The 27,733-nt window shown below is 36.9% G+C and overlaps 1 protein-coding gene across 2 annotated transcripts; it reads right to left on the minus strand.

Annotated features, from left to right (window-relative positions):
* Positions 1 to 1,410: 1,410 nt before the first annotated feature.
* cpne2 (copine II) lies at positions 1,411 to 27,598 on the minus strand. 2 transcript variants are annotated; one of them, XM_042744164.1, is made up of 16 exons: positions 27,208 to 27,598; positions 22,132 to 22,334; positions 20,958 to 21,137; positions 20,703 to 20,777; positions 20,545 to 20,616; positions 20,369 to 20,452; positions 20,126 to 20,215; positions 19,135 to 19,233; positions 18,142 to 18,225; positions 17,636 to 17,695; positions 13,434 to 13,567; positions 13,270 to 13,324; positions 12,235 to 12,286; positions 11,068 to 11,201; positions 2,506 to 2,742; positions 1,411 to 1,933 (listed from the first exon to the last, which is right to left on the minus strand). In XM_042744164.1, the coding sequence occupies exons 2-16, from the start codon at positions 22,303 to 22,305 to the stop codon at positions 1,826 to 1,828; spliced, it is 1,638 nt and encodes a 545-aa protein (XP_042600098.1). In that variant the 5' UTR covers positions 22,306 to 22,334; positions 27,208 to 27,598; the 3' UTR covers positions 1,411 to 1,825. The 2 variants fall into 2 exon arrangements, with proteins under 2 accessions (XP_042600098.1, XP_042600097.1); XM_042744163.1 differs by lacking the exon at positions 27,208 to 27,598 and adding an exon at positions 24,742 to 24,880.
* Positions 27,599 to 27,733: the final 135 nt, after the last annotated feature.

The raw sequence follows: 27,733 nt of genomic DNA on the forward strand, positions 1-27,733 counted from the left end.
GATTTAAGGTTTAATTTAGGCTTTTTTTTTTTCAACTTCAAACAAGCTCAGATGTTTTGCCTGATGAGCAAGAATGACATGAGGGTAAATGATGACAAAATCTTTCTTTTTGGGTGAACCATCCCTTTAATACTGCAATAAATAAATAAATAAAAAAGGATTCCTTGACTATTTTGTCTTGTTTTCCATTACAAATGTCTAAAAATTCTTAAATCAAGATAAATTTACTTAAAAACAAACATGTTTTAAAGAGGTCATGTATTACATATTTTTTATTTTGTACTGTTCTCTGAGGTACACATAATGTTATCAATATTTGTACCTCAAAAAACAATTTAGAAGGAATAGGCGAAGTATTTTATGTCCTGTTTTGATCGTAGACTCGGAAGTAAACACCCACTGCTAGGATTGGCTAACACACTTGTGTATGTTTGACAGCTTACATCCTTCATAGATGGACGCTGCTGTGTGCATAAACACTCAGTACATATCAAACGATCCGTAACAACAGACAAAGCAATAATGATCACGTAATACTCACACTTGTGTGCTGTAGATTACTGTCAGATTCAATATAGTCGACACAGCATCGTCTTTTAGTCTCAATCTTTCTGAAAATCCTGCATCGAATTGTGCCTTGTTTGTAAATGAATCCACAGTCAAATAAATTGAACAAAGGACTGAGGTTTTAATTAAAAATAAAGGTAATCAAATAAGGTTATCGTTTGGTTTCTGCGTAGAACTCGTTCTTGTCATTTGCCTACTGTGCGCGAATCGGTGGGCGGGGCTAAACCGGCAGCAATGTAAAAGCAGGCGTTGATCTTCTTCTGCGGAGGTGGTGTTTAGCCACATTATTATGTCACAAAGTGGCACATTCCATAACCTGTCTCTCTGAGTTTTGAGTTCTGAAACTTACAGAATGTTTTTATAGCACAATGACCTCATATATCAAAAGTTCAAGGGAATTTAAGCATAAACTTGCTGAAAACAAGGCTTAATATCTTGTCATTTTGCTTCTTAAGTAAATGTATCATGATTTACAAATATAATTTAGATATTTTTATGGACAAAAAAGAAACAAGCCAACCATCTGTAATCTTTAAAATGACATACATGTAATTGCAAAAATAAGACTTTAAAATATTAAGAAAATTCCTATGGTTTTTGGATTTTTTGCCCTTTAGTTTTTCTTATGACTTCAAATCAAAATCAAATGTAGTAAACTGCTCAAAATGATCAATGCAAAGTGTTCTAAAAGCACAGCGTTGCTTGATCACTTGTTATTTGAAGGTGTTGTTTGTGACTCACTACCAACCTGCAGCAATTTTCACAAGCAAAGCGCTAATCAGATCTAGAGCCTCAGTTTCCAAATCAGTTTGATTGTGTGGCGTGTGATGCGTGTGCCAGTCATGATTTTCTCAAATGAAATTTATTGACCTGAGTGGAACATAAACAACAATAAAACTGTACAAAATCAACAACACCACCTTGACCATGGCACCATACGATTAGCACTAAATACAAATCACTACATAAAGTACTCTTTAGCTTTCACTTCTCTTAAAACACAGAAAATGGTAGTATAAAGTTACATTCAGCCAAAAACTGTTACACATTTTGTGACAGACACACAAATGGCCGTTGCATTTAGATCGGTAAGTCATCATATATGCTGTCTATATATAAACCAATAAATAAAAACATTTACTAAAAACACTTCTGTACAGAAAAAACATGCACTATGTTCATTGAATTGGTCAAGGGGGGTCTGTAAACAGTTAGCAGGTTTTGGCAACATGCAGTGTGAACTCCAGGCCTCCAGCGCTTATTCCGGCATTGTGTTGCTAGGCGACAGGTTCCTCTGTTTGAAATACTGTGTGACCTGTTGCGGCAGCTCTGCCAATACAGATTTGGCTAAAGTTTCCTTCGGAGCCTGCGAGAACAACAAACACATGCAACAACATCATTGAGGATGCACACGTTGGCATTGGCCACTTGTTAGATTGTTAAATCCACTTCCATGTAATGAAAACGAAGAAATGGCAGACACGTTCGCTTGCGCGGCGGTGAAAGTTGGCACCGTTTCCTTCCATATTCTCTCTAAGCTAAATGAATTTTAATTTCCTCTGAATGGAGCCCAAATGAGGGAGTGCTGCCCGTTCCCTCCTGCTGTTGAGGAAATCACATGGCCCACAGACCGCCCACTCACACTCCTACTGAAGACTCTGTTTACATACGTGATCCAGGATTGGATTCACTTCAGAACAACAAGAAACTATCCAGAGGTCTGCGGCAACAGAAATATTGATTATATGCGTAAGCTAAAGCATCTGGGTCAATTCATCTGCATAATATTGAGAGTTTAATGCTGCTCGGGAAAGACTTTTTGACCTGGCACTGAAATTACCATTTTAAAGGCATTGCATCATGTACCCTATGATAACACCCTTATATAACTGAAGCAGTGCAGAATCGAGAGAGGAAATCAGGAAGAGAAACACTCACGTTGCGAAAGTCCCTGAATGGGACAAACTGCACGATGTCTCGGACCGCCTCCTCTCCCGTGTAGGATCTGAGCGCGCTGCTGTCTCCGTCCAGAAACTCCATTGCGGTGAAGTCAGCGTTGCCCACCCCGATGATAATGATGGACATGGGCAGCTTGGCGGCTTGAACTATAGCGTGACGTGTCTCATCCATGTCGCTGATCACGCCATCAGTAATGATCAGTAGCGTGAAGTATTGCTGCAGAAGAGGAAAGAGAAACTATAAAAGGAGTCTATGGAAGTTTATATCACTTTATTACAGTGCTTAACTGTTTAAATGTTGCATACACTAAATTTGGTGCACTTCCTGAAAACATCTTGTTAAAACAAAGCGGAGGCTCAGAAAAATCCATTTAGAATTTTATATTTTCTGAGAAAATTGAGTTTGCACATGTAAAACCCACTAACGCAATGCTAGGGTGCTCTGGGTGGTTGCTAGAGCATTGCTAAGTTATTAGGTAGTTGTTAGGGTGTTGTTTTACTATTGAGGTAGCAGCTAGGGTGTCGCTACGGCATACTGAGTGGTTGCTAGGGCATTGCTATGCAGTTGCTAGGGTGTGTCTTGGGTTTAAGTTAGAGGCCTTAGCTATGGAGTCCACAATGCTAGAGTGCTCTGGGTGGTTGCTGGGGCATTGCTAAAGTATTTGGTTGCCAGCGAGTTGCTAAGGTGTTCTGGGAGGTTCCTAGGGTGTTGCTACATGGTTGATTGTGTGTTTTGGGGGTTTAATTACCCAAGTTCCAACTAAAAAATAGCAATTACTGTTATTTTCTAGGCATTATATATGGAGTCTACAATGCAAGGGTGTTGTGGGTGGTTGTCAGGGCATTGCTAAGGTTGTTAGGTAGTTGTTAGGGTGCTGTTATACAATTGAGGTAGCTGCTAGGGCATCGCTAAGGTATTCTGGGTGGTTTCTAGGGCATTGCTATTGCTATGTGGTTGCTAGGGTTCACTTTTCCAAGCCAGAAGAGCCATTTCTATGATTTTCTAGGCCTTAGATGTGAGGTCAACAATGTTAGGGTATTCTGGGTGGTTGTTAGGGTGTTGCTATGCAGTTACTAAAGCATTTGTTGTAGTTGCTGGGATGTTGCTTTTCTTTTGCAAGGGTGTTCCAGATGGTTGCTAGGGCATTGCTTAAGTGATCCGGTGGTTGCTACGACATAGCTAAGATTTTATAAGATCTAGCCAGGGTATTGTTATGCAGGTGCAAATATGTCTGGTTTAGTTACCCAAGTAAAAAGAACATGCAGTTGCCAGCATTTTTGGGGGGGGGTATTTGGGCTGAGGTATTATTCAAATATTTAGTTGCCAGTTGGTTGCTAAGGTGTATTGGGAGGTTCCTAGGGTGTTGCTACATGGTTGCTAGGGTGATTTGGGGGTTTAATTAGGGTATGATAGGGTGTTGCTATGCAGTTGCTAAAACATTTGGTGTAGTTGCTATGCTGTTGCTAGGGTGTTTTAAGTGGTTGCTAGCGTGTTGCTAAGGCATTGCTATGCAGTTGCTGTTGTGTTTTGGAGTTTTACATACATATAAGTCCCAAGTATAAAGAGCAATTTCTATGATTTTCTAAGCCCTAAATATGGAGTTCATGCTTTAATATATTTTTTTTGGGGGGTGCCCTTTTTCTCGTCCACCTGGTGAAAATGGTACATATAATCACAAAACAAGCTCCACAATTTGACGTTTTGAAAAACCTCTAACCCTTAATTATGAACAACAGTATTTAGCAAGCGCTGGTAAAGACAGATATTTCATCTAGCTCCAAATCCGACGGTCTACTTGAGATACAAAGACAAAGTCAAGGAAAATAAGACACAGTGATGTGCTGAATTTCTTGTTAAAGCAGCCACACCGCCCTCCCCCCCACACACAACAGGCAGACAGACGGGGAGCTGGAGTAAATGTGTGGAGGGATTTACGCTGTCACTTTCCCTTCCTCCTCCTCTCCGTGGCAGTTCCTCTCTGACAGTAACACTTAGCATGGAGCGCTGCCTGTCTGTCCAGCCCTAATTCATAGACAACATATTTCAATACTTCCTCCAGGAGTCCAGCCCCACTGCTCACACAGAAAGAAGAAAGTTGGATCTGGAACAGCAGACATAAGAACTGGGACTTTAGAGGCTGGTACAAAAGCTAATTGGCCTTAAATTTAGCTGGTGATGTGACCTAAATAGGCAAACAGCAGAAGAAACTGTTCTTTATTTTTTCCACTCTGTTGAGATGAGACAGAAATCAAGTATTTACCACAGTATAGACTCTCATGGACAAATAATCTTTGAGTCAAGTGCCTCCAAACAGCGTTGCATAATGAAACACCATTCTAAAGTGTTCCCTCGCCTGCTATACAAAAATATTTCATCACTTATGCAGTCTATGACTTATTAGTGGTGCTTGCAAGCACTTTAGAACTTTTCTAAAGAGGGACCTGATTCAAATCTAGGCATTAAAATATTAGATGGGCTCTTTTGACTTTTTACTTAGCAATTCTAAAGACCATTGCAATCACTTTTTTTAAACAGTTGGATGTATAATTTTCACCTGGTGAGCAAAAGGGCATAAAACATTTACACAATCATTCAAAAGTTTGTGGTTGGTAAGATTTTTTTAATGCTTTTGAAAGAAGTCTCCTATGCTCACCAAGGCTGTATTTATTTAATAAAAATACAGTAAACACAATTTAAATGTTTTCTATTTTAATCTATTTTAAAATGTAATTTATTCCTGTGATGGCAAAGCTGAATTATCAGCAGTCATTACTACAGTTTTGAATGTCACATGATGCTTTAGATGTAATTCTTATATGCTGATTTGGTACTCAAACATTTCTTATTATTAGCAATTAAAAAAAAAAAACATTTGTGTTGCTTAATATTTTTGTATAAACCTATACATTTTTCAGGATTCTTTGAATAGAAAGTTCTACAGTATTGCTTTTGATAAATTTTATGTGTCCTCATTAAATAAAAATATTTATATAAAAACATTCTGTACAGATTTTGAACAGTAGTGTATATTAAAGGGATACTCCACCCCAAAATAAAAATTTTGTAATTAATCACTTACCCCCATGTCATTCCAAACCCGTAAAAGCTGCGTTCATCTTCAGAACACAATTTAAGATATTTTGGATGAAAACCGGGAGGCCTGTGACTGTCCCATAGACTGCCAAGTAAGCAACACTTTTGAGGTCAGTGATATGGAGAGACACAGAGGAGACTGTTGACAAAGGAATTGTTGAATAAAGTTGTTTAATAAAGTTAAATAAATTGTTGAATAAAGTTTTCTTTGCTTACAAAAAGTGTTCCTGTCGCTTCATATAACCCAGATTGCACGTCTGATGGCAGATGGAGTATTCTGATTACGACTTTCATACCTTTTCTGGACCTTGACACTGTTATTTACTTGGCAGTCTATGGGACAGTCACAGGCCTCCCGGTTTTCGTCCAAAATATCTTAAATTGTGTTCCGAAGACGAACAGAGCTTTTACGGGTTTGGAATGACATGGGGGTAAGTGATTAATGACAAAATTTTCATTTTGGGGTGGAGTATCCCTTTAAGAGACACCCAAGTCATATCTAGAGATCAGAATATCATAGAAACATATTTTAAACCCCCAGAACCCCCTAGCAACCATGTAGCAATGACCCAGAGCATATTTGCATCATAGTGGCAATTTTTGCACAGGCAAGAACCACTCATCTTTTCTTGAAAGAGCAAGAGATCACTGAAAAGTATTATCAAAAAGGCATCATAATTTGGAACAGAAATACACACAAACCAAGGCCGCGCTCTCTTCCCTTAGGTGTATTTTGACCAAATGAGCAGTACAGCCATGCGTAACGGAACAAGGAACAAGGCTTCGCCCCCTGCCCTAACCGCCATACTGTATTGCTGAGACACTGTGGGCAGCACTTCCTGTAGGCACTGTGTTAACCTTCCTAAATATACACACTCAGAACATAACGAAGTCACACAAGCTGTCTTATCACTTACCATCCAAATAACCAACATATAACAAACCCAAACCCGCAAGATACTGCAGGAAGCATGTTGAAAAACAAGCCTAATTCGTTTGGATTCCCTAACATTTACAAAGACACTGTTTGGACAGGCTTAAACGCAGTTAGTATCTGCTAGCTGCTGGGTTTCTTGTGGTACCTGCCCAGGGTCACTAACAGTGGACTGTGTAGACAGCCTACCTCTTCCTACCTGCTGTGCCCTCTGAAGTCTGGGCTTTTGATGTGCTAACAGACAGGCTCATTAGCGTCTCATTATCCAGAGCAGAGGCACAAACGCTGCTAAGCTAAATATTTACAGACACATAAAACTGACTGATTACCTCATCAAGTGTTCTAGCATTAAATTCACACACCCATAATGCAGCTCTTATGAAACCACATTTCTTCATCTGAAAACCTTTCTCTGTGAGTATCTTTTTCAGCTTCAAATGGTCTGTATAAATAGATATAAAATATTTCCGGTGACCTCATGGCCATTCAGTTGTACTGGAAACAAATAATGACTATGGCACACTTGAAGAGTTCACAAAACCCCTTCTGCTTTAAGAGAAGATGTGAGCCTGCAGCACTATCTTCCTCCTACTGCATTAAGGCTCTATTCTTCTCTATCTCTCTTCACGACCCATTTTTATCTTTTAGAGGTGACAGGGTGCAATTAGGGATAGAAAGCGCTCTAGGCTCTCCTGAAGGAGGTTAAATAATAACTAACTATTAAGTTTTCCTTCCAGGCCTAGTGTGTTTAGTTATGAAGTGTGAGTTCAGCACTGTGTTCGGCTCATGATCCGGCACCAGAGGAACTGCTTGCACTCATACAGGTTATAGTTTTGATTGACATGAAATTTTGAATTCGTACCAGGAGAGATTGAGCTATGTTAATTATGCATTCATTGCATTTCATTGTTTTATTTTCAGTTTGTTTTAATCATTTAAGCAGCAGAATCAAATAAGGTGCTCAGTCAAATGTAATTCTTTACAAAACACATTTTGGATGAGTTCCAAAAAAACAAGTCCAGGTCTTAATTCGCCCCATGCTCAAAATAAATGATTTGCTGAAAGACAATGAAGCATTTTTTGAAGACAGTCAGTTTTTCCTCAAATTCTAAGTGTTTGGACACTCTACTTTTTAAATATGTGTATTTTATAATATACGCTTATACACAGATAAAGTTTTATTTTATTTTTTTTATTTTCGGATAATGTATTTATTATTTATTTATGTATATTATTTTAAAATAGTTATTATATTAATTTTTTAATATGAATATTACATAATATAATATATAATTATATATAATATAATTCATTTAATTACATATATAATACACACATACATTACATTATATCAAATTAGATAATTTAATTATGTAATATTTATTTTTATTTAAATTCTTAAGTGTTTATATATCATGGTGCACATTATACATGTGTTGTATAATATTATATAATGATACATTAATCACAATGCAAAAATGCTTTTTATTAAAAAGAGGCTTAATTTTCTTTATGCACTACATAATTTATTTGGGCTGCAATATGACATGGACATGTACTTAACAGGCTTCATGCAAGTCACCTTTTAATTTTATATAATATCTTATTTCAACTTATTTAATTATTTCAATTCAATATAAAAAATGTTCTAATCTGACCATGTCTTGCCAGTCGTCTGTATGATGACAGCCTTGTTCCCTCGTAACCACACACACAAAAAAAAACGTTGCTCCGTTCTCCTTCTCCTCTGAAGCTGGCCTTGCTGCTGGCCTGTACACAGAGCAGACCTGAGGGCGCAGCCTCATTAGTCATTAAAACCCAAGAACAACTGGGGGAAAAGAGAGAACATTTGTTCGCTGAATCAACTTCTATAAATAGCTATAATTGAAAAGGGATTTTAATGGTTGTTTTCCACTGGACTGATAATAAGAGCAGGAGAAATTGGGCTCACTGTGCTGTTCAAAGCCCCTCAGCAGACTTTGAAGTTTGAACTAACAACCGAAGGCACATTTTGTGAGTGGCTGAGCCAGGGTCAGTGCTGTTGTCTATTACAAAAGCAAACAACCACACAGGCACACCCATTCTACACACACAACACCAGCAAGACTGATCACTGACTTCTCTTCCATCTGCACACACAACCTCTCTATCCATGCAAATGCAGAAAAACTTCCTACTGAAAACCAATAGTTCCAGTTCACTCAGGATCCATTTATGAACAGAGGCTGTCAAACTCCTGAAAGCACATAAAACATACCATAAACATAGTCCATGTGACTTGAATTTGGCATATCAGAAAAAAAACTTGGGAGATTTGAGTGCTGAGATGGAGGGTTTGCGTTTCTATAGTTGTGTTCCTCCCACAAAGCTACTATAGCATCAAAAACTACAGCACATACTGTAAGTTCCTTACTTTACATTATTTTTATGGTGCTTCTATGATGCATGTTTTGAACTTGACACTCACCACCCCTTTATTTCACTGAATGGAAAAAACAGCTAGTACAATCAGCTTAACTTCTCCTTTTGTGCTCAACAGAATAAAGAAAGTCATCATTTTGGAATGACATGAGGGGGAGTAAATGATGATGATAGAATTTGTATTACTGTATGTACTTCTTGAATACAATGAAGCCAACAGTCAGTTTAATAGTAATAGAAAGTGTCTGTGCAACAAATAAAATGAGAGAAAATTCAAAGTATGTGAATGTAAAACATTCTACAAAGCCATAAATCAGTCTACAGTTGATTAGGTTAGCAATTAATTCAAAATTGCCAGCTTAGAATCAGCAAAAGCCAAGAGGCACTAACAGAGCCACAGTTGAGAGTGCAAGGTTTTTTTTTTTTAAGCAAATTTCGCACACGCTCACAGGAAGTTAACAGAGTGAGCTAAACTTCACAAGTGGAAAGCTGCAGGAACACCCTGCCTGATGAAACACAGACACATTGTGCTATCACGGAAGAGAGTGAGCCCCGGTCTGTCCGCATGTGCCTCACGCAAATGTTCCAACTATCTAGGAAACCGAGGAGCTTTTACAATTTCCACTCAGCGTATGAGGGGGAACACAGAGTAATACTGTTCCTCTCTCAGTGGAGAGATTTGCATAAAGTGAGTGTGGATCCACTCCAGTCTTTCCTCAGTCTTACAGACCAAGTTGACAAAAGTAATTGGATGTAATAAGACTAATAAGGCTTTTAAATGGAGACTTACTATCTGGTATTGTGCTGAGACACACACACCAATCTGTAACTTGAGGACGAGCCTTTCTGTCCATTTAATGAGTGGACACTAACTGTTAAACTGCTTAATAGTGACAGGAGGCAAAATGCATGAGACAGTCATTTGCTTACGCAATTAAAAGATTTAGCAGATGCTCTCATCCAGAGGGACTTCCAAAGTACCTCCGTGAAGTTGGCACTCAATAAAAAGAAATAAAGACAAACTCACTTATAAACAAAGAAATGAAACTTTTATTAATATTATATACGTTCCAGCGGCTATGCATACTAAATGCAGTCATACCATATAATTACATTTAGCCTACATATAGCCTATAATGGCATATTAGGTTATTTATGAAGAACTTTAGTTACAGCCAGAATTTTAATTACCACCAGGATTTCTTTTCAAGGCACAAATCGAGCACAACGTGGCATTTGTTGTGAAGAGCGCCCTGAAGCATAGGCCTATTTGGGTTTTTTAAGGTGGATAAATGCAGTGTTCAATTTTTTAACAGCACAAATCAAGCACAAACGAAAGGATTTAGACTCACTGTAAAATAAATAAAGAAAAGAAAAAACTCTGTGTCCGCGCTAAATGGGGTGGAGAGTGAAGTTTTTGTTATATTTAAGAAGAGGTCAAGGTTACATTGTTAATTTGAATGGCACAAACCAGCACAAATCAAGCACAAATGAACGGCACGATTTAGACGAACTGGGGTGGAGAGTGACATCACAGCTCCCAAAACATTTTGGTTATATCTAAGGAAGGAAAATACATAGAGCGTTTGTTTTAACGGCACAAACCCGCAGGTCCGGCAGAAACCCAGCACAAACAACCTGTGCAGATTTGGAGTGATTTTGACAACATGGGGTGGAGAGTGACGTCACACGGTCAAAAAAATTATGTTTAATATCTCAAACACCAAACCAGCACAAACGTCCGTTTTTGCGGCACAAATCAACACAAACAGTAGCACAAACGAATGGCATAGTTTTGGTGATTATTTCTTTTCATGGGGTGCCAACTTCACGGAGGTTTTCAAAGTGCTTTAGCTTCACATGTGAGACTGCCATGGCCAACAGATGGCAAGCATTTCAGAGAGTTATCTGCTAAATCCATCAGTTTATCAATGTACAAGCTATCATACAATCCGAACAAGATAAATGTACTTCCGAAACAGGTTTGGCGTACTATCCCAAGCATTAGATTGCTCCTAGATTAACAAGCTAGACTTCTTTCCCTACTTTTCCTCAAGAAAACCCATGATTCTCTTAAATGTTTTGACACTTACTGCTGCAGTGTCCTGTTGGAGGGCCTGGGTAGCGAAGCGGGCCACGTGGTTGATGATGGGGGCGAAGTTAGTCGGTCCATAGAAGCGGATGTGAGGCAGGCAGTTGGAATAAGCTTGAACGATCCCCTCCACACCTGCATGCACATAAAACCACGATAGATGCACCATGATAGATACTAACTTAAAGGGTTAGTTCACCCAAAAATCAGGCCATAAATTACTCGCCCTCAAGGCATCCTAGGTGTATATGACTTTCTTCTTTCAGACAAATCCAGTTGGAGTTATATTAAAAATAGTCTTTGATCTTTCAAGCTGTTTTATGCCATGTAGCGGGTGTTGCAGTGCATCAGTCCAAAAGAAGTGAAATAAAAAGCACCCATCCATTAAAAAAAAGTGTCTCACATGGCTCCTGGGTGTAAATAAAGGCCTCCTGTAGCAAATTGATGTGTTTTTTAAGAAAAATATCCATATTCCAAACGTAACATTCACTTTAATGTAGCTTGCGCCAACAGTTGTACACAGAAGCAGCTCCGGGAGGATGACGTATGAGGTCGGCGTTGCAAATGCGCCGGTGAGTCTCGTGAAAACCAACATTTGTTATCAGTAGCAAAGGAGGCAAAGTTTCCTTACTTTAGCAAAGGAAAACTAGTCTCCTCTTGGCTTATATTGAAGTCCTCCGACATTCTTCTTTACAAATCCTCGTTTTGTACTTCTAATTAGTGACCATTGTTTTGTTTTGATCTCTCCCCTGCGCTTCCGTGTTCGTCACTTCTGAGCGGCGCATGCGCAAAGCTGACCTCATGCATAATTCCCCGGGAGCTGCTTCCGTGTACAACTGTTGGCGCAAGCTATATTAAATTGATTATTACATTTTAAATATGGTTATTTTTCTTACAAAAACACATCGATTCACTACAGGAGGCCTTTGTTCACCCCAGAGCCATGTGAGACACTTTTTATTAAGGATGGGCGCATTTTATTTTATAACTTCTTTTGGACTGAAGCACTGCAACACCTGCTGAGTGGCATTAAATAGCTTAAAAGATCAAAGACCATTTTTAATATAACTCTGACTAGATTCGTCTGAAAGAAAGTCATATACACCTAGGAGTAATTTATGGCCTAATTTTAATTTTTGGGAGAACCAAAAATGTCTGTGAGCCTCACCTGAGCAAAAAGGGTTGGTGGGGTTAAAGTTGATTGCAAATTCGTGGGATACCTGGAATATAAAGAGAAAAAGACAACAACAATAACACGTCAGTAGCTAAAAAAGATAACAAAAATAGGACTAATACGTTTTTTATGTCACAATCAACAGCTGGAGTGCCCTCGATGGCCAGCTGGTGATTGTGACATTTAATATTTTTATGACACATACAGTATACTACTGTTCAAAAGTTTGGGATGGTTTATGTCTTATTATCAGTGATGAAAACAGCTGTGCTACTTAATTTTTTGTAGAAACTGTGATACATTTTTCCAGATTTCTTTGATTTATAGAAAGTCAGAACAGCATTTATTTATAAAAGAAATCTACCATGTTTTTATGGTCACTTTTGCTCTATTTAATGCATCCTTGCTAAAGTATTAACTTCTTTTGAACTAGATACTATTGAACAGTAGTGTATATTTCATATATAAATCACTGCAATTACTAACAGCACAAAGATGCCTTATTCACAAAAGCCATTTTCTGGCACAAGTGCTATTTTTCATGTTACGCTGTTATAGTTTAAGAGGTTTGTGTACAATTTCTATTGATCAAAGCAGCAGGTTTTCATCAACTGATGAAGAAGAACACTATAACTGGGCATAAATAACAAGCGGCAGAGATAAGTGCTAAAAGAAATGTAATGCATTAAAATAAACAGCACTAAAGGCGGGTGCAATTCTTTCCTTGTGAAATCCCCCCCTCAGACTTCCTTGTATTCACTCCAGTGCCATGGCAACGCAGATGGGATGACAGTTGCATAATCATTGGGATATGTGAGTATTATTCATTTTCTTTATCTGCCTCTTCTCTGTCTTGCACTTCAAATTCTGGTTTCCATTTCACACTTCCGAAAGCTTTAGCAGCCTTTTGCATTCAATTCTATTTGATTATTTCAAAGGACAACTAATATGAGATGCACAAAAATAAACACACAAAAATACATTTATGTGGACACAAATGCACACACAGTTATGGATGCTTTTTCTCACCTTCCAGTCGGGTGGGAGTTGAGCCCCAAATCCAAGTGCAGGAAACATTTTGTCCCTGTGGACATGGAGTGTGAACAAGAAGGAGTGTGATTTTATCAGACACTGCTTTTGTGGCCATATGCGGACCTTTAAATTGTGTTTTTATTAAAAATACTGTTACATACGTGTCATAGTCTTGAATGATCTGGCCTACAGCCCAAATGGCAGAAAGATATTCGTTGCTGCCCATTGGGTTGATATAATGCAGAGACGACGGCTCCCTGGCATTGCCATTGGACGCTGTGAAATCGATGCCAACCTGGAAAAACACACATTCACAATAAAATAAGCCAATGCATGCCAATTAGACTGGTGTATAAAAAAATACAAGCAGCTGTTAGTACGATGCATTTCATAAGCTTTTCCCTCAGTTAGTGGGACATCAAAGCTCATAGCTAAAGGCGACGCTGTTAACACCCAGGGAGGTTGTACCGCCAGATCTGCTCAAGCTGAGATCTGATAGCTCTGTCCTATGCCAGTCATGAACCAGGAAACATGTTCTCCGACTACATCCTTGCAACAAAACATGTTTACCAATGCAGGGGAGACCCTGTGTCTAACCTTCACACTTGCTAGAGCACACCTAAACACTGGATGATCACTCCCCTGAGGCTGAAAACAGATTAATGATGGGAATGTAAAGGGAAGAGGGTGGAAATGATAGGATGAGGGGAATAGGAGGTGACAGAATGAGGATGCCCTTTATTGTAGTCATCCTCACATTGCCTGTCATGGCCTCCGGGTGACCGAGCTGTGAAGTTTAGCGCATGAGTATAAACCGAAGTGATGTCTACTATATTTTCTCTGATGTGGTTGTTACAACTGTTTCTTTGCAGGAGTATCTGTCTTGCAGTAGATAAATATGGAGTCATGGAATATACAATATGCCCTTCACACCATTTTTTAAGAGAGAGTTCAGCTATAAATTAAAATTCTGTCATCATTTACTGCCCTCTTTTTTAAACTTTTGTTCTTCCGTTAAACAAAAAAGGAGATATTTTGCTTTCCCCTCCACCTTGGCACCATAAATGATGGCAGAATTTTCATTTTAGATGTACTGTTTATTTAAGAAGTACAGCTTAAAAGGAGACAAAACAGCTGAAGACTAAAATTTTGTTTTTTACCTTTAAATGATATAAAATAACCTACAGACCTTGCCCAATTCTCCTTTCCAGAATTTTGCAATGTCCTTTGCTACAGTGAGTATAATCCTAAATCTTCAATATAAAGAGAAAGCATCTCTTCTGAATGCTGCATTCATGAGTCTGTTTGGCCACTGTTGAACCCTGAGCTTGACTGGCTTTATAAAGATGCTGTGAGTACTTGGTAAACAGCTGCACTGAAGCTGCATGAGGACTGAGAACTGAGATCACAGCTGCAGCACTGAAGAAGATAATAGAAGAAGAAGAACTACCAGCACACTGGATCTTCTAAGAATGATGCAGTGAAAGCAGGAAAGCAGTAAATGACCTAAACCATTAATCTTTGCTGGAAGAAATTGAAGACAGTGTCTTCACAAATACTGTCAACATCTGTCAAGTTTAAAGAGATAGTTCACCCAAAAATGAGAATGCTAACATCATTGATTCACTCTCACACGTTTTCTTGGTGCATTGACAAGAGAAGTAGTGATGTCAGATTCATGAATGAATCATTCTTTTCAGTCAATTTTTTTTTTAGTAAATCAGTTCATAAGAACTGAATGGTTCTAAATGATTCATTCATAAATCAAACTGATCGGGATCTTAAAGGGATACTCCACCCCAAAATGAAAATTTTGTCATTAATCACTTACCCCCATGTCGTTCCAAACCCGTAAAAGCTTTGTTCGTCTTCCGAACACTTTTTAAAATTTTTTGGGTTTTGTTCGTGTGGCTTGTGACTGTCCCATAGACTGCCAAGTAAATTATACTGTTAAGGTCCAAAAAAGTATGAAAGACATCGTCAGACATCGTGGACTGCCATTTTCAAGAACCAAATTAGCTCCTACTCTGGAGCAGGGTCTAACCAGCACAACTGGTACTATTCATGACGTAAGTATACATTGATTGGCCAGATGCATATGAAATCGCCCTCACCTGCCATGATTTAAAACGCCGTGTAACATACTGTAAACATTGTGTCAACTTAATTCGCAATATGGCGAACAGCGATAAATATACGGACACTGAAGTGCAGGCACTTGTAGCAAATGTAGCACTGCCAGTTTTCATTGGAGATTCCGTTCTTTCAATCGATTTATGTATACGTCAACATTCCATGTCCATTATTGTGAAACCCGCGAGACACAACAAAAACACAGCTCCGATCACAGCGTCCTCCATCCTCTTGTTGTTAATACTGTTCTTCTTTGTTAACGTTGTTGAAAGCCGCACACAAATGACATCGCTGTCAACCGGCTTACATCACGTCCCAGTACACACTCTCGGTGCGAATGTATCCTTTTTAATGGTACTGGGAAACAGTTTGCGCAGTTCGTACAGCACTTTAGTACTGTACATTTATTTATTTATGTAAATAGGTGTGTGTGGAAGTAATTGTTGGTGTAGTAAGAATCCTGATTTTAATCCAAAATATCTTAAATTGAGTTCTGAAGACGAACAAATCTTTTAAGGGTTTGGAACAAGATTTTTATCCAGTCACAGCAGTTAAAGAAGTAGTTCACTCACCCCCATGACATCCAAAGATGTTCATGTCTTTCTTTCTTCAGTCGCAAAGTAATTAAGTTTTTTGAGGAAAACTTTCTAGAAATGTTCTCCATGTAATTAACTTCAATGGTTGCCAATGGGCTGAAGGTCCAAATTGAAGTTTCAGTGCATCTTAAAAGGGCTCTACATAATCCCAGCCAAGGAAGAAGGGTCTTATCTAGTGAAACAACCAGTCATTTTTTTTTTTAAATATACAGTATATACATTAATATACTTTTTAACCACGATTGTCTATGATTGTCTTAACCACAAATGGTTGCACTAGCTCTGGGTTTCACATGTCTTCATGCATTGCGTAATCACTTTGTAAAAGTCACACATGGTTAGCTCTTCATCTCTGTATTTTGGTTCAAAAAGATAGGGTAGGGCGAAAAACTTCATCTCATTTTCTCCTCCAACTTCAAAATCGTCCGACATCGTTGTTTTACCTTTTCTTGTAAAGGGCGTTTGACTTTCTCTGCACGTTCGCTTTGTAAACACTGGGTCGACACTTCTGCCTACGTCATGCGTATGTGATTACATAATGCGCAAGGTCCAGCTAGTCACTGCAAGACGAGCATTTGTGGTTAAAAAATTATATAAATTTGTATTTGTTTTAGAAAATGGCCAATCACTACGCTACATAAATTTCTTAAATAAAAAGGAAATGAACTACTTCTTTAACACCTCACTGGAAGGCTGAGTGAGCTTACAAAACTCTAATGGCTTCAGAAGTTCACTTCTAGGATACTTTTATGATTCATTGACTTCCTTTTTGAAGCTTAAAATGACCAGTCCCTGTTTAATACAACTGAATGGAAAAGAGCATGGACAACAGTCTTCAAAATTTCTCCTTGTGTGTTTTTGCAGAAGACAGAAAATCATACAGGTTTATAACAAAAACTGAGTAAATAGAATGTTTTTTTTTTTTGGATGAACTAATCAAACTTTAACATAGGAAAATATTTAAATATAATAATAATCTAGACAGAAAAACTGCACTGGTGAAATCTGTGAGGGTTTATCATAATCTGCAGGGCAACAAACAAGCATGCATCATAAGGTGGCGTCATGCAAACAAGATATCAAAATCACTTTCCTTTGTTCAGAGGCTCACACAGCTTCTCTTGCTTTCTCTCCCTCTCTCTTTTTACATCCAACTCTCTCTCTGTCTTTAGTTTCAAATGAGAGACATAGACCTCAACACTGCAGCACACTGTAACTATAGCAACCTGTGAATTTCACTCACTTTCTGTATCATTTCTTACCAATCACACTAGTGAAGGCAATTGAGTCACATAAAGGAACCATATATAGAGCCTGCTCAAGTGGACAGTGTACGGAAAGAAAGCTTTTAGAGTACCGGATTCAACAAATTTGACTTTAACCATCATTTGTGCTCAGCGATGTAAACCATCAAACAGACACTTCAAATCGGACACTTTACAACCCTCTTGATTGCATTCTGCCATTGTGGTTTTCAGCTAAAATTTTTCTCAGTGACAGAATATATTTTCAAAATCATCTGCATACAAATGATATTTTTTTGCATTTTGCATGCATGAACCCCCCTCCCCTCAAATCACTGACAAAAAAAAAAAACAGACATTCAATTCCAGAGGTGACGTTATCATACTCACAGTAAACATGAGCTGACAGCCACCCAGAATGTAGTCCAGGAAGGAGTAGTCTCTCGTAATCTAACAAAGGAACGGCACAGCAAAACGTTTTATTTTCACATATACAACACACGTAACCACCCTTTCACATTCCCTCAGGCTAAAGGTTATAAAAAGGCTGTTAATGTGAGTTCAAATGGAGATTTAGTGAGAATAACTGAGTCATGTTCTATTTTAATGCCTGAATCCATCAATAGAGGTGATTAAATGGTGACGGTGCAAGAGTGACAAGTGTTTTGTGCTGATATTAATACATGTTATTTAAAGAGGATTTAGCACTATTAAACTAATCTGTCCTTACAGTGAAGCCACAATTAAAGGCCTTTATTCGTAATATAAATTTAATTAAATAAGCCGGAACGTGGAAGGTGCTTTAATGTGCAAGCAGAATGTATTTAATACTGCTTTTTTGTTGCCTGTGAACAGCGAATGTGTCAACATTTTCATTCCCTTTTTTATTTCCTTACCTTGCATGACTTCATTATTATGACCCCAGAGTTTTTGTAGCTCTTTTTCTTCTGTTTTTTAGGATTAATGCATTCAAACTCAACCTGTGAACAGAGAGCACTGTTTTATTGTCCACTTTAATTAATTCTATATTTATTATAATCAATTTAAACTTTTGTGAATTCAGACAAAAATATTATTTAAAATACTGTAAAATACTGTTATTTAATCATAATAATATTCATTTTATTTCAGCAATCTTGAATATTTGCATTTACTTTGCAGTGATTTATTCAGATTATATCCTGGTCTCTTGATATTAGTAGCTGCAATTCTGCTAATATAATAAATCTGTTAACTCAGAATCAGCTTTCTTTATTTGAACCAATGATAACATTATTTTAAGTTCTCTCTTAAGCAATTTCAAGCTCAAGATGGATATTTTTGTATAAAAGCTAACATACCGCCACATTGCCTATTCTGAAAAGATAATACAAGTATCAGCATCATCTGTGAATTCTAGTGTGAACATGGGTGACAATCACTGCGGGAGCTCAATTAGTTTACAACATGGCAAGAAATACATCATATCTCCTAGCTAAGGCTGTGCAAAAGAATGTCAGTACCTGAAAGGAGCAAAAGGGCATTTATTAGTATACTAATTCTTTCTCCAGGAGAACATTTACACATGCTCTTCTTAAGAGTGACTGGCGACACACAATGCTTGTTCTGGTAAACAAGGCAGCGGTAAAATAAGAGTAATTTGCATCTCAAAAGAGCCAGTTACTCTCTCTGTTTCTCCCTCCCACCTCTTTTCTCCTCTCTGTCTCTCCCTCTCTCACTCACTAATTCTCAGTTTCATTATGCCAGATAATGAGGCATAGCTAGTACTCACATAGTATTCTGGCACAAGAGTGGCAGGCATTAGTGTGAGCCAAGCTTTACTTCACGCATTTAGTTCCTACATTCTGGAAATTATGAATCTCTACAGTGTTAATTGAAGGCAAGCCCACCTCCACTCCGTTCTGTGCTTCACTCATCTTGTTAACAGTGGTCTGAAACTCGCCGATGAAGTCATGGCCTCCGTCATTGTCGTAATCGTAGCACAGCACCTGTGACATCACACATTTACTGCGAGTACTGACGTGTATGAACATGTTAAAGGAAATGGATCCTGATAAAATTTAGCAGAATTCATTCTGGGTCATCAGAACGAGAAGACATATGAGCAAATGAAAAATCGAAACTGCTTAGTAGCTCTATGAATAGGTGAAAGATGGGATATAGTAATGATACAGCTTTGTTTAGCATTAAAGAGTTTGAATCTGGTCCAAATATATAGTTTTTTTTTTTTTTTTTTTTTACAAACCAAGCAAATTTTCAACTGAACAGCAAGTGATCACCTTGCTTTTTTGTTGTATGAAAAAGAGCATCAGAGTGACAAAATTGTAAAACAAATGGTCTTTAGAAGCTGCAGCCTGATTGAATGTAATGCATTTGGATGTATGCTACCATTCTTCAAAAATCATCCAAATATGTAAACATTTCTGATTATCAATGTTGAAAACAATTGTGCTGCTTAATAGTTTTGTAGAAACCATTATACTGATAATATTTTCAGGATAGAAGAGTCAAAAGAACTTAATTTATTTGAAATAAAAATCTTTTGTAGCATTATAAATGTTTTTAAATTATCAATTTGATGTATACTTGTTCAATAAAAGTATTCATATCTTTATTAAAAATCTTATTTTGAATGTTAGTGAAAATGCATGATTTCTGCCAAAGACAAAATAGCTTTTTTCACCTAAAATAATCTAATTTCAAAAGCTATATATATATATATATATATATATATATATATATATATATATATATATATATATATATATATATACATTTGGAAGCATTATTTCATGAATATATTATAACCTAGACACAATTCTACTGGTAACATTCACACACATAGACTACTAGATAAAGACACAAAATATTGAGGCATACCTTGATGTTTCTGTCCACATCTCCATTACAAAGTGAGATAAGAGGCACTGTGAAAGGCTTCCATACAGGATCCAAAGTGTTCTTAATGACCTGAAGTCACACACACAAATGTCTATTATTCACTTCCTGGCCTTCATTAAATGGATGAATGCAGTCTGAAACACAAGCTTAACATCTGATAAAACTGTAGGAACAAAACATAATTGAGAATATCAGCAACATAGTTTCTATTTAGCATCTCACCTCTGTTCGGTGAACCATCATCCATTTCCCATCATCCCCTTGTTTGTGGAATTCTAAATAGGGATCTGATTTACCGAAAAAGTCCTGAAAACAGCCACAAACAAAAACATCATCATCCTCTATCACAGAGCGCTTTATTAAAGTACTTGAATGGTTTTCACAACCTCTTAACTCACCTTTTTATCCAGCTTCCTCCCACACAAGGTTAGGGTGATTATTCTGTTGTCTGATAACTCCTGTGCTGTTATCTAGACCAAATGGAGCATATTATGATGCTCTGGTACAAACTCCATCAATGCATATGTCTGTTATAGTGTATTGTTTGGTGTCTTACTGTGATGGCCCCCTTCCCTGCTGGCTTGCCATTAGCCAGAATCAGTGGTCGATGTAGATTCTTATTTGACACAATCTAAAACAAAACAGATGGTCTGATAAACACACAAGTAGAGACAATAGAGAGAGCTAATTTATCATAACTAAGATCATAAAAGCTTACGTTAATTACTTAAGATTATCTCATTACATTGGTGTGAAACCACATATAGCAAATTGATCTGGAAGTAGGTAAAATATGAAAGTGTTACCATACCACTCCCAGTGTGCAGGTGAATTCACCCAAAAAGTCGTGTTCGTAAAGCTGGGTGCTGCATTTGTCCTCATCAAACATGGCAAACTTTAGCTTCTGGACCTCCTCAAAGTGGTAATCCACTTGGAATTTTACACCAAATACTGGATTCAGATTGTTCACAGCAGTCTCTGTTCGAGCCAGCTGTAATGAAATATAAAATTTGATTAACAGGATTTACAGCCACTTATGGTGCAACTTCATGCACTCACTATGTCTTTCAGTAGTGTAATATAAAGTATAAAAATAACAATCAGTATGTTGTTAAATGCATAAATGCTAAACAACAGTACAATCAGTTCTATTACTCAAAATGTTCTTATTAAAATTAAAATATTATATTCATATATATTAAAATATTAGTGCAATAAAAAAAATAAAAAGCATAACTTCAAGGTATCCCAAATGAATGAGTAAATGAGTAAATCTTTATTTACAAATATATTTATTAATTATTACAGTAATGAGAATGAGATTATTTTGCATTACTCACAATCAGTGCCATACTGGCGTAACAATCATAAGATCATTAATAACAGCTTGGGCAGAATCTTTGTTTATTATTTATGTAAATCTGTATGTAAATCTATTCATTTATTATTACCGTTCATATGTCCTAAACACATCATGTTCTAAAATGCATTTAACCATGCATTTTTATACTACAAAAACATTCCTTTGTTTTTCCCTTGGTGTTTCCATGGTTACAGTGTGCTGTGGAAGAGTGATTTCATGTGCCGGCTTGCCCTACTGACCACCAGCACTGGCCTGTGATGATTGGACCACTGAGGGCACAGTCCCATAGAGACTGTACAGACACGCGTGTGTTCGCACTGCGAGCTACTTTGATCCTTGGTTCATTTTTTTAGATTTAGCGTATGAAGAGATTAAAACCTGTTTTCCTCTGATTTTGCTTCCTAGGCTTTCTATGCTTCCAACTTGTGGTTATGTCCCCAAAGATATCTCTACATATCTGTTTTGTTACAATCCCAATTCCATCTTCTTTTCTTTCATATTCACATGTCAGTCTGCTTTCTGTCTCTTACTATCAGCAGACTTTATTAAAGGTTAACCAGTGTTATCCACAATAAATCTGTGGAGGTAAGGTGGAAAGTGAACACTTTTTATCACTTCTTACCTCCACCCAGTTGCCATCCACATCATGGAAAAGAACACAGAAGGGGTCAGACTTGGATGCCACGTCACGGTCTAGCAGGTTGGAGCCACAGACGGAGAGCTCTACCTTTGTGACGCAGTGCTGGGGCCCAATGGCAGGACCCACGTCGGGGCCCGAGGCCAGAGTATAGGCCATGGAGATGGGAGTACCTCGTCTCCCACACCCTGGGTGCAACAAAAGAGTATTTTTCTACTCAGTATAATTTCTAATATACTCATTTGCAAAGTATCATTCATTAAGTAAAAACAAAATCTAATTTGAATTGTAATAAACAGAACATTTTGAACATTTTAAAGGGGTCGTGAACTGTGAAATCAAAATTCCCTTGATCTTTAATTATGTTCCCCTTGACCACAAAACCAGTCGCAAGTCGCATGGGTATATTTGTAGCAACAGCCAACAATACATTGTATGGGTCAAAATTATCGATTTTTCTTTTATTGACTTCCGACTCGAGTCTACAATCCGCCATGACTATTCAAACAGAGCGTTCTGATGAGGGGGGTAAAAACAGGACAGAAAATGGCCTATTACTTCTAAACTAGAATACTTTTTATGTAAAAATCTTGATAACATTAAAAGTGGACCTCAGAGAACAGTACAAAATAATAAAAGGCAGTTCATGATCCCTTTAAAACAAAGATATACTATGACATAAAATTATTATGTTTTTAATATTACTTTAAATTATATTAATTTAATTATATGATATTGATATTGAGCATTTTTTTAGATTTCTAAGACACTAAAATAAGCACATTTATAATGCTGAGCATGTAAATTGCTTTTTCATAAAAGGTCAGGTCTTCCTGCCAGGATAAACAATTTTAAAGTATTTTTTCCCCCTCAAATTATTATTTTGCTACTAGAATTTTAATGCAAAACTGAAGCATTTTCATCAGTGGTCTCAGACTTTTGGACCCCATTGTATATCTTAAAGTCTAATTCTTTTAAGTAGCAATATCCCAGCAATATAAACCCTATAAAACCTACTGTATCATAATTGACACACATTTCTAAGGGCTCTAAATTACTAACATGTAACAACATTGTAAAGAAATGAATTACACATCATTGTTTGACCTTTTCACACAAAAATGACTTGCCCACTGAGACAGGGATGCTTGGTTTCATGGTCCCCTGACAAACAACTCCTCAAAAACACTAAACATGAAAAGACCCTATGATTTCCACACGCATCAGTGCCGGCAGACACACGCACACAGAACACAAGCGTCACACCAGGACATGAGGAATACAGCGAGGGCTCTTGTTGCTTAGATACTGATGTACCACTGTCTCTTTCCGTGTTAATGTCAAAAACCACAATTAGGCTGTGACCACCATAGACAAAACATGATGGAAAATGACTTCACAATCATGTTACACAGAATTCCAGTACATCAACGTTAGCACAACTTCTCATGTTAACAAGAGGAAGTTGATCCGATTAAGAACTGTATATAATTTCCAGTGGTGCTGATGTCAACTTGTCAACTTTAAAAAAAAAAACAAATTAAATTGTTACAGTGAGGTACTTACTGTACAATGGAAGTAAATGGACGTAAATTCTTATAGGTACAGTTCACACAAAAATGAAAATTCTGCCATTAATTACTCACCCTCATGTCGTTCTAAACCCGTAATCCGTTCATCTTCGGAACACAAATTAAGATATTTTTGATGAATTCTGAGACCTCTCTGACCCTCCCATAGACAGCAATGTAAGTACGATTCGTCTCCTCAATTTGTGACAATTCGTGATGCCGCTGACACAGAATAGCATACGCTGTTTACGTTCAGTGGATCCTCTCCAAAATGGCACCAGGTTGATGTGGAGGAGACAAATTGTTGAATAAAGTTGTTATTTTTGTTTTCTTTGCGTACAAAAAGTATTCTCGTAGCTTCATAAAATTATGGTTGAACCCATGATGTCACATGGATTATTTTACCGATCTTCTTGCTATGTTTCTGGACCTTGATTGTGGTAATTACATTTCTGTCTATGGGAGGGTCAGAGAGCTCTCAGAATTCATCAAAAAATATCTTAATTTGTGTTCTGAAGATGAACGGAGTTCTTACAGGTTTAGAACGACATAAGGGTGTGTAATTAATGACAGAATTTTCATTTTTGGATGAACTAACCCTTTAAACACTAAAATATATGTATATGCACAATAACAAACAATAAATATGATCACTTAGGTTATTTACACAAGATCAGGTTACTACTAACGTATTCTCTTGTAAAGTTATATTAATTTTTACTTTGACATCTTTGACATGGCATCACAAAGCCATGAAACTCAAAACTGACTGTAAAAAGTGATTTAAACCTAGAAACACAAATTTTCACAGGAGAATTAAAGTCTGTTTTTCTAAATTTATATTTATATTTCAGCTTTTAAGCCCTACAAAATTGTACCCCATATTTAAATTGTAAATGCCTCACTGTAAACTCAACGATTAATTTTGAGAAAATGAGGGCCAAAAAATCTTTTTGGACAAGCTTGTTACATTAAATTATAAACAACTAAAACTTTTCAGTTAGGAAATGATAAGAAAACTCACCTGAATTTCCATCCCAAAACGGCATCTTTGTAACCTCTAGGGTTGTTCGGATTCTAAATGAACTCTGTATTTAAATTAGCATTATATAGTATGGTGTTGGTAACCATTCCCAGAATAATGACATGTTCCACATGACTGTGATGTCATGGAAAACAGGACACTCAGTCTCAACAGTGTGCACTTATATCTTACTCAAGAAAGCGCACACCCAGATGAGACAAGTGTAATTCATGCAATGTCAAAAAACACTCCACAAATGAGTAATCCTCCATCTAACCTTGCATCCTAGTTTAATCATTGTTGTCTCGAAATAATGTCCATAAAATCATTCAGAGTCTTATCCCGTCCATTTGAGGTCAAAATGGCAACACGTTGCCTTAACCTAAGTGATCATCAACTCAGCACTTCATTACTTATCTCCAAGGTTCAATGCCAGATAGCACACAGCTAGACACTGGAGTGGAAAACAAGTGTAAGGCTGTAATCAAATATGGAGTAAATTGTTATCATTTTATTAACCATTTAAATTAAAGTATTGCTAAAGTATAATCATAAAGAACAATGCAAACTGTGGTCATAAAAAAATTAAACCCTATTTCATTGTTGTACCATGAAAAACTATCCATACTATCTGATATGTATATATGCGTATAAATATTTATTTTTATATTATATTATATTATGAGGGACAACATGACATCCAATATTTCAACTCTTGTCTTGACCGTGTAAGTAAATTACAGTTTCATACAAAATGCACAATATCTAAAAAGTATGTGACAATTATTTACAAAGAACTGTTTACATGGAAAAATATTGTCCATTATATAGAGTCAGACGCTCATTTTTTTTCCCCCTATGGAATAATTAATAGAAATATTTGAATAAAAATATGAGCTTCCCTTCTGCCTAGCCACATAAATTCCACATACACTTTAGTTTGTTTTTGTGAACTGAGGTGCTAATTGCAAGTTTAGCTTAAACCCTGAACATCCCCTTAAAGGAAAAAAGATGTTACCCATAGATCATTTGCAATACTCCTAAATAACTGTGATTTAATCTGATTTCCTGTGTTTGTGTGCCAACCCTCCAGACATGGATCATAAACTACCAAAAATCAAACATCTAGAGACTCTCCATTTAAGGACGTTTAACAATTACAACATAATTACATCATTTCCCTATCATACTGTTGGGCATTATCTTTATGGTAAAATAGGATTAAAAGGTGTGCAAACTAACCGCACAAAGAGGAAGATCTAAAGTACCTGATATCTATTCGCACTTTCATTTCTTTAATATCAAAAGGTGATTCACTTTTTGTGATTAATTTGTTTACTAAAACTCTGGGTTAGCTAAATGTTACATGTTCTAATATTTTTGAATATGTCAACACTGTGGGGTCAAAGACCATTATTCAAGCATCTATGTGAGTTGAGTTAGTGCTGCAGTTTAAGCATCACCTTTCTGCTTAAGTGTCAAACCACATCTACACTTAAATATTACAAATCGCAACATCCTGTTGACTCTATGATAAGGTGTTAAGCAATACAGTGTCGAAAAAAGTTTATAATGGCTAACTGTAAAACAATATGAATGGAGGTTGTGGCAGTCTATGTGCAGTTAAAAATTCTCCAACTTGAAAAAAAAGCAAGTGGGTCAATGAAGTGGCGTTGATCTATTGAATTATTTAAAATTGCATTAAAATGCAGTCATGCAAAGGAAAACTTGCACACATCTCTTCTATGATGAGCATGTTTTCACTTTCTAAATTAAAACTCACATTTTTTGTTGAGCATGAAGTCAAAAATATCTAAGCAGTGTAATTTTTCAGACATTTAAAAAAAAGTGCTTGCATAGTTAGGCCAAGTAAGTTTTTTTTATTTATTTTTAAATATGATGTGTTTTAAAAATACACATACACCAACATGTCTTCAAGGTGCAAGGAAAGTAGTACTTTATACTTGGTTACACCACTTTATAGGCTTTAATTCATTTAATCTATATTTTTTTTACATACATGTATAGATGTTTCCAAAACATTTATGTACCTAACAAGAATAGAGTGAATTCGGATAAGGCCATTTTTGACATTGGAATGGTCCTTTTTATCTGAATTCATCCTTCAAAGATGACATTTCTAAGATATGCACGTATATGGGACCTGTATTCATAAAATATTTAATGTTTTTATAATCTTGGACACGATTATATGACGCAATTATCTTAAAATGTTCAGAGGTCTCGTTGGTTGTTGTGATGCATTGGTTAACGCAGAATTATTTTAGGATTTTTTTTTTTTTTTTTTTTTTGGCTTCCCAGTTTGTTGTTTTCTTAATCGTGCACACCGGAACTCATTATGTTCATGTTACTTCCTTTCAGACGTTAACATGTAACAAACCTTGCGTGTTTGTGAATGGGAATGATTACTTCATAAAGTCACTGTATAACTCAATAATAACTCACCTCTCGAAGCTCTCGCGCGACACGCAGCCTACTTTTCCTCAGCGTCTTCTGTCGTTGTTTCTAGTGCTGATGGCAGAAACTCTGCGTTTCAAAAAGATTATGGGTTGTTTGCATTATCCAGCAAAAAAATGTGCCAAAGTTGGATATATCAGAGGGTAAACGGCGTTTAAGAAGAAAGCGCTTCGCTGTGGTTAAAGCGCGTGCAGACTCGAGAATCGCGCGCTCAGCGAGCCAACAGTTGTGTAGCTTTCACAGCTCTGAACTCCGCCCGTGTCCACATCTGTCATTACCACGAGCTAGTCTCTTCTGAGCTATGCCACCATCGAAAAAAATAGCTTAAAAAGAAAGGGAGGAAGAAAAAGAATGAAAGTAACACGCTTGTGTTTTATACGTTTATACATCTTGGTGTATTTTTGCTGAAGAGCACGGAACGCGCACGCATTGTTCTGAAGAACTTGTGAGGGAAAATATTTTATAGATAATTAAATCAAACATATGCATTGTCTACTGTTTCATGCCAGCTAAT

Source organism: Cyprinus carpio, chromosome B18 (assembly GCF_018340385.1).
Source record: "Cyprinus carpio isolate SPL01 chromosome B18, ASM1834038v1, whole genome shotgun sequence".
Lineage (NCBI taxonomy): Eukaryota > Metazoa > Chordata > Actinopteri > Cypriniformes > Cyprinidae > Cyprinus > Cyprinus carpio.